At 39.8% G+C, this 8,272-nt stretch overlaps 1 protein-coding gene across 2 annotated transcripts in view; it reads left to right on the forward strand.

Annotated features, from left to right (window-relative positions):
- The window catches only part of IQCB1 (IQ motif containing B1), a 76,152-nt gene extending 71,307 nt beyond the window's left edge, over positions 1–4,845 (forward strand). For both annotated transcript variants that reach the window (XM_011950833.1, XM_011950832.1), the window contains 2 exons: positions 1,927–2,083; positions 4,046–4,845. In XM_011950833.1, coding sequence (XP_011806223.1) covers positions 1,927–2,083; positions 4,046–4,275 — 387 coding nt within the window. In that variant the 3' untranslated portion in view covers positions 4,276–4,845. The remainder of the gene's footprint in view (positions 1–1,926; positions 2,084–4,045) is intronic.
- Positions 4,846–8,272: the final 3,427 nt, after the last annotated feature.

Genomic DNA, 8,272 nt, shown 5'->3' on the forward strand with positions numbered 1-8,272 from the left:
AAATTTTAGGGGTCCTGAGCTTTTAAAAATAATCAGCCTGGCCACCAATAAAACATGGCCAATGAATCTCTTCTTTTTAGTTATTATTATACTCTACGTTCTGGGATACATGTGCGAAACGTGCAGGTTTGTTACATGGGTATACACGTGCCATGGGTGGTTTGGGACCCATCAACCTGTCATCTACATTAGGTTTTTCTCCTAATGCTATCCGTCCCCTAGCTCCCCACCCCCCAATAGGCCCCACTGTGTGATGTTCCCCTCCCTGCGTCCACATGTTCTCGTTTTTCAACTTCCACTTATGAGTGAGAACATGCAGTATTTGGTTTTCTGTTCTTGTTTTAGTTTGCTGAGAATGATGATTTCCAGCTTCCAGGACATAAACCATGTCCCTGCAAAGGACATGAACTCATCCTTTTTTAGGGCTGCATAGTATTCCATGGTGTATATGGCCAACGAATCTCTTAAGTGCTGATCAATCATATTAGCAACTCCTCCCTTAGCTGAGCACCAGAACCTAATTGGAGAGAGGGGCAGAACCACAACTGAAAGTTTTTAAAGCAGATATAGAATGAAGACAGACAGAAGCGTGCCTTCTCTCCAATAAATAGATAATCACTTCCTAAGCTCTGTAGAGAGGACATACTGCTTTTAACAGTTTTAATCGTTTACAAATGTAATCGCCTTTATAAAGATTATATACCCAAGCCCCACACACCCCAAGAAATTCTGATACGGTAAGTTTTGTGTGGCCTCATGTACCTATATTTTTAAAATTTATTTATTTTCAGGGTGGTAAAATAGATAAAATGTAAAAAGTACCATATTAACTATGTTTAAATGTAGTTTGCTAGCATTGAGTACGTTCATATTGTTTGTGCAACCATCACCACCATCCATCTTGAGAACTTTTTTCATCTTGCAGAACTGAAACTCTGCATCCATTAAACACTAACTCACCATTCCCCCACTACCCAGCTCCTGGTAACCACCATTCTACTTTCTGTCTCTATGAATTTGCCTACTCTAAGTACCTCATTAGTGGAATCATACTTCATTGTTTCACTTGGTATAATGTCTTCAAGGTTCATGTTTTAGCATGTGTCAGAATTTTCTACTTTTTAAAGGCTGAATAATATTCCATTATGTATACTACATTTTGTTTATCCAAGGAACACTTGGGTTCCTTCCACCCTTTGGCTATTGTGAATAATGCTACTGTGAGCATGTGTGTACAAATATCTGTTTGTGTACTTGCTTTCAATTCTTTTGGGTGAGTATCCAGAAATGTAAATGCTAGATTATATGCTAATTCTTTTTAAAAATTTTTTGAGGAACTGCCATACTGTTTTCCATAGTGGCTGTACCATTTTACATTTCCACCAGTCACACACAGGGTTCCAGTTTCTGTACATCCTTGTCGGCATTAGTTATTTTTGTTGTAGTCATTGTTTTTGATAGTAGCTAATAGATACGAAGTTACACCTTATGGTTTGAACTTGCATTTTCCTAATTAGTGATTTTGAGCATCTTTTCATGTGTTTACTGGCCGTTTCTTTATCTTTTTTGCAGAAATGTCTATTCAAGTCATTTTTTTTTCCACAGGATTATATTTTGTTCATTTTTTAATCAGGTTGTTTTTTGTAGTTGTTTTTTATCTCCTCTCCCATAATTCCACAGTGTCTGAGAAAGTAAAGTATGGTCACATACAAAAAAGAAAGACAAAAAACTTCTCCACCATTATTTTTATCTAAAACTTTTAAGAGACTATTTAATACTTGCATAAGAGTACAAGATAGATATCAATCATAAGATTCAATTGATAAAATGAGAGACAGCTAAGCATTCTAAAACCTCTGCTAAGTGGTTGGGTACTTTGATACCTATGTCCTCTTTGTGATAAGTTTTTCTGTCCTGTGTTTCCAGGGCTCTCCAATGTCAGATGTGGTCAGTAGGGAGCTCCATGCCCAAGCTCAAGAACGACTGCAACACTACTTCATGGGCAGGGCCATGGAAGAGCGAGCCCAGCAGCACAGAGAAGCTCTGATGGCACAGATCAGCACCAACGTTGAACAGCTAATGAGTATGTGCTCATTTTCCTTTTGTTCTCTAAAAGGAACAACCTATGCAAGGTTTGTGACATCCAAAACCTTCAGAAGGAAACCATTAGTAAGCATCTTTAACTCATCCCCTAACCTCAGGAAATTTCTACATAGATCAGACCAGCATGTAATGTTTTCAAATGATGCAAATTTTATAACCTCCTTCTTACCTGTTTCCCGAAGCCTTGCCATCATTCATATGTGTCACCCCGAAGTTATTAATTTCAGATGCTGAGCCCTACTAGCCATCTTTTACTATGTAATCTGAAAAGCTTTTGGTCATATTTTATAAGTAGATGATGACAATAGTTACAGTGTCATTCTCTTGTAGCGCATTTTATAATTTTTTTTTTATTTTCTTGAGATGGAGTCGTGTTCCGTTGCCAGGCTGGAGTGCAGTGGCATGATCTTGGCTCGCTGCAACCTCTGCCTCCCAGGTTTAAATTATTCTCCTGCCTCAGCTGGGACTACAGATGAGCACCACCATGCCCAGCTAATTTTTGTAGTTTTAGTAGACACAGAATTTCACCATGTTGGCCAGGATGGTCTCGGTCTCTTGACCTTGTGACCTGCCTACCTCGACCTCCCAAAGTGCTGCGATTATAGGCGTGAGCAACTGCGCCTGGCCTATAATTTTTAATGAAGTACTTTAACAAAAATTAATTGATCATAACCACTGACCCATTTAACGAGAGATCCCATCCATGAAGCCCCTGTGTTTCAGTCAGCCTCTTGGATTTCTTTAGTGTATGTGAACAGAAAGGACCAGTGTTTTCTCTAATGGCTACTGCTTGGGAATTTTATATTTTGAAATTGGATAAATGGCTGAAACTGAGCCTCTCATCTATAGGATGAGGTTCTATTAAAGTTTCTGTTCTTTAAATAAACCATCTTGGCTGGGCGAGGTGGCTCATGCCTCTAATCCCAGCACTTTGGGAGGCCGAAGTGGGCGGATCACGAGGTCAGGAGTTTGAGACCACATAACCAACATGGTGAAACCCCATCTAAAAATACAAAAATTAGCTGGGCATGGTGGCAGGTGCCTGTAATCCCAGCTACTCGGGAGGCTGAGGCAGGAGAATTGCTTGAACCCGGGAGGCGGAGGTTGTAGTGAGCAGAGATCATGCCACTGCACTTCAGCGTAGGTGACAGAGTAAGACTCTGTCTCAAAAATAATAATAAAAATAAATAAGTAAACCATCTTACAAAAATCTACATCTTTTTTTATTCCATTAAACACAGAAATGGCCGGGCGCAGTGGCTCATGCTTGTAATCCCAACATTTTGGGAGGCCAAGGTAGGCAGATCATCTGAGGTCAGGAGTTCGAGACCAGCCTGACCGACATGATGAAACCCCCATCTCTACTAAAAATACAAAATTAACCAGACATGGTGGTGCATGCCTATAATCCCAGCTACTCGGGAGGCTGAGGTAGGAGAATTACTTGAACCCAGGAGGCGGAGGTTGCAGTGAGCTGAGATCGCACCATTGCATTCCAGCTTGGGCAACAAGAGCAAAACTCCATCTCAAAAAAAAACAGAAATGGGCCAAATATGTTGACTCATGGCTGTAATCCCAACACTTAGGGAAGCTGAGGCAGAAGGATTGCTTGAGTCCAGAAGTTTGAGACCAGCCTGGGCAGCATAGTGAGATCTCTACAAAAAAGAAAAAAATATTAGCTGGGTATGGTGGCATAGTCCCAGGTACTTAGGAAGCTGAGGTGGGAGAATCACTTGAGCCCAGGAGGTTGAGGCTGCAGTGAACCGTGATCATGCTACTGCACTCCAGCTTAGGCAATAGAGCGAGACCCTGTCTCAAAAGTAATACATTCAGAGTTGGAATGCTGTTTCTGCCTGCAGAGTTACAGCTCTGTAGCTTCCAAGTTCCTACCTGCCTGGCATAGGACTCTGGTTCTCATCTATTTATTTTCTGTCCACTACAGAGGCACCAAGTCTAAAGGAGGCAGAAGGCAAAGAACCTGAGCTCTTCCTAAGTAGATCCAGGCCTGTGGCAGCCAAGGCCAAGCAGGCCCATCTCACAACCCTGAAGCACATACAAGCACCCTGGTGGAAGAAGCTTGGGGAAGAATCTGGAGATGAGATTGATGTTCCAAAGGATGAGCTTAGTGTAGAATTAGAAACTTTATTCATTGGTGGAACCAAACCACCTTAGTGAGTTACCCTAAGAATTGACACAAATCTCATATTTTAGGAGATTATATTGGTTCTGCCTCTGGCATGCTAGTAGACTAGGGCCATCCTAACTTATTATTTTCCAGAGGTGACAAGACCTGCAGTAAGCAAAGAGTTATCTTCTACCTCTCTCTCAATTTTCTTTTTCTTTTCTCTGTATCCTCATCCTTGGCCACACACAGATTTATGTGGCTTTTATTGTAGAACTAAACTTAGCATAGTGTTCTGTTGTTTACATGTAGTGTGTTTTTCTTTGGTTTCTGCTGTTTTCCAACTAAAGATTTTTTTCTAAATAAATATTTTCAACAATTGATTTGAAAAATTTGTCAGGATTATTTCAACTTTCCACATTTGTTATCTGAAATTCCTATTTCCTATTAACATAGGAGGTGTGTGCAGACTTTATTAATGTGAGGAAAAGAAATGCTCAATTGAAGAACATTTCCCTATTTTCTATAAAGCAGTGGTTGAACTTATTTTCTATTTTGTTATTTCTAAAAGGAACTACCTACCAAAAAAATGCATTCTTTCTATTAAACTATGAGAACTATATAATGTACTGTTTCCCTTTTTGTCTTTTCTCCTAGGACTCTCAGAGTTAAATATAATGTTTAATTTTTGTTATAATCTTAGGTACCTTTATAATTATTTGGTTCCAACCTAATACTTTTCAATTTCCATGTTTACTTTAAATATATTTTAATACCATAAAATTGAAGCCACTTCAATTTGTGTTTATAACAATATGGAATTTAAGTTAAACTCAGTTAACAAATCATAACTCCATATCATAAAGAATCTGGAAGATGCTTTTTGTAAAATGAGTGAAAATACCCGTATTTCTGGATGTAAGACCAAATTGTATAATGTTGTACAATCTCTAATGTTAACTTTAGTAAAATTCTAGTCAAAATTCCTATATTCGTACTTATAATTGGAAAAGAAATGTAGAAAAATTATGTAAGAGTGTTGCTCCCAATTTAGCAGAGAAAATGCCAGATAATCTAGAACAATAATTTTTCTTGAGCCCATTACATAGCTGAGGACTCAAGCCAACCATGTAAACTGGGATAGGACTCTGTTTCTGTGAAATGAAGTATTTCATCTATAGTAGAGCACAAGAGAAAAGTGGCTGGGTAAGAAGAAATCAAATAAAATTTTAGCAAATTCTTAAAGGCCAGGTGTGGGCTAGCATATCTATTTAGAATATCTAAGAGCCACAGACATAAGAAGTTGGGCCTCTACCAAATGCTCACAAGAAAGATTGAGAGTTAGGGCCAAGCACAGTGCCTCACTCCTATAATCCCAGCACTTTGGGAGGCCGAGGCAAGTGGATTGCTTGAGCCCAGGAGTTCGAGGCCAGCCTGGTCAACATGGTGAGACCCCGTCTCTACTAAAAATACAAAAATTAGTTGGATGTGGTGGCATGCACCTGTAATCCCAGCTACTCAGAGGCCTGAGGCAGGAAGATTGCTCGAGTCCAGGAGGCAGAGGTTGCAGTGAGCTGAGATCGTGCCACTGTACTGCAGCCAGGGCAACAGAGTGAGATCCTGTCTCAAAAAAAGGAGAAGGGTTGGGAGCAAGGCAAGAGATCTGAAGAAGACTTTCATGGTACAGGCAAGCATCAAGTGATAGGCTGCTACTGGGTGACATACACAAAGTCCCCACTTCCCCCTTTTAAAAGTCTTAAGCTGCTAGAGCAAGGGCAGTGAACTCTCTTGCCTCTAAGACTCAGGCAAGATTCCACTGCATGTAAGGAAGGAATGAGGGAAGGATAGGAAACACTAGCCCCAGACACAAGCAAAGATCCAGTGTCACTGAGGTAGAGGTAAAAACAAAAATGCTTCATCTCCTAGGGGAGGGAAAAGAAATCGTCTTGGGCCCCAAAACCCCATATCAATACAAAAGAGAGATCTGCTAATGATGGGGAGGAATCTCCTACCCAAGACCAACCACAGACACAAGGCATTTTGGCTTTTCTGGGCATACAAATAGGAACCCTGAGAAAGTCTTACCTTCAACTACAGGTAGAAGAGACAGCCTCCAAGATTTAGGATAGATTGGCACAACAACACCCCTATCCCAACAATGATCCTGGCACCAGGTAATAAACAAGAGCAGTTTACCACTAGGATAGGAAAAAGTGTGTGGAGAGAGACCTCTGGTGGCAAAGGCATACAGAGATGGCACAACATGGACAGTGGAGCAAGAACACAAAAATTTTTGTCTCCCAGAACCCTCCTTAAACACAAGTAACAGCAGCTAAAAAGGGAATTTGAAGACTGTGGTGCTGTGTTAAGCTGTTCTTGCATTGTTATAAAGAAATATCTGAGATTGAGTAATTTTTAAAGAAAAGAGATGTAACTGGCTCATGACTCTGCAGGCTTTATAGGAAACATGGTGCTGGCATCTGCTTTGCTTCTAGGGAGGCCTTAAGAAGCTTACAATCATGTCAGAAGGTGAAAGAGGGGTAGGCACATCCCATGATGAAAGCAGGAGCAAACAGAGAGAGAGAGTGGTGGGAGGAGGTGCCACACACCTTTAAATGACCAGATCTCACAAGAACTCATCATGAAGACAGCACCAAGCCAGAAAGGATCTGCCCCCATGATCCAAACACCTCCCACCAGGCCCCACCTCCAGCATTGGGGATTACAATTCAACATGAGGTTTGGGCAGGGAAAAATATCCAAACTATATCAGATAATGTTTTCAGGTAGACTATGGTGAGTTGTTGCAAACCCTAGAGCAACCACTGAATAATTAAAAAGAAGTATAAGATGATAGTGAAGGTATAATGGAATTGTAAAATAACTAGCAAAAGGATAGTTTTTAATCCAATTGTATCGATAACACACTAAATGTAAATAACCTTGATTTTGATTTTGGGAATCTATTGCTAAGCAGATAAGTGGGAGATAAGAAATGTTGCTTTCTAAACTTATCCTGGCCCCTCTATGCTCTCTTTAAATTACATTTGCAAACTGGCCTTTTATCTCATTAGCTCATCATTTTCTTATAGTTCCTTATCATACTCACAAAGTGAAATGCTTTTCCTCAAAGTGTCCTTACTCACATACTAAAATTCATTAGAACTTTTCACTCTGCCAAGTTTCTGCAGTTGATAGGTTTACAAATAGTTTCACCACTTAATGCAATTTGTCAGTTTTCTAATTTCCTTGCACGTGTTTCCAGTCTGTGCTTGCTGACTAGTCACAGTGCTGGTACCACATATTGTAGGGTTTTCTTTCATGGAAACATCCCATATCTAGCTGTCAATTTTAGTTTTAATCATAGCTATATCACAAACCACCCTAAAACTTAGTACTTTAAGACAACAACTATTCCATCCAAGGCAGAATAACAGAGACCATATTTGCCCTCCCACCTGAAAAACACAAAAGCAAACAAATAATACATGAAACAACAGTTTTAAAGACACTGAACATCAAACAATGAAGAAATGTCTCTACAGGAAATGAATGAGTGAAACCAATTATTACCATAGCTTAATGCCATGAGAAAATAGGTCATGGTGCATTTTTCCCAATTTCTGCTTTCCAGTTCACTTTCTACACTCACACTATAAGTATCCTCCATCTCACATTTCTTTTATATTCTTTTTTTTTTTTGCTATAAAATTCTCTCTTAGAACTGCTTTTGCTGCATAACAAGTTTTGGTATGTTGTTTTTCCATTTATGCTTGTCTCAATATATTTTTAAAATTCTCTTTTTTTTTTCTTTTTATTGTTATACTTTAAGTTCTAGGGTACATGTGCACAACGTGCAGGTTTGTTACATATGTATACTTGTGCCATGTTGGTGTGCTGCACCCATCAACTCGTCGTTTACATCAGGTATAACTCCCAATGCCCTCCCTCCCACCTCCCCCCTCCCCATAATAGGCCGTGGTGTGTGATGTTCCCCTTCCCAAGTCCTAGTGATCTCATTGTTCAATTCCCACCTATGAGTGAGAA

Source organism: Colobus angolensis, unplaced genomic scaffold, assembly GCF_000951035.1.
Source record: "Colobus angolensis palliatus isolate OR3802 unplaced genomic scaffold, Cang.pa_1.0 Scaffold31, whole genome shotgun sequence".
In the NCBI taxonomy this organism is placed as follows: Eukaryota; Metazoa; Chordata; class Mammalia; order Primates; family Cercopithecidae; genus Colobus; species Colobus angolensis.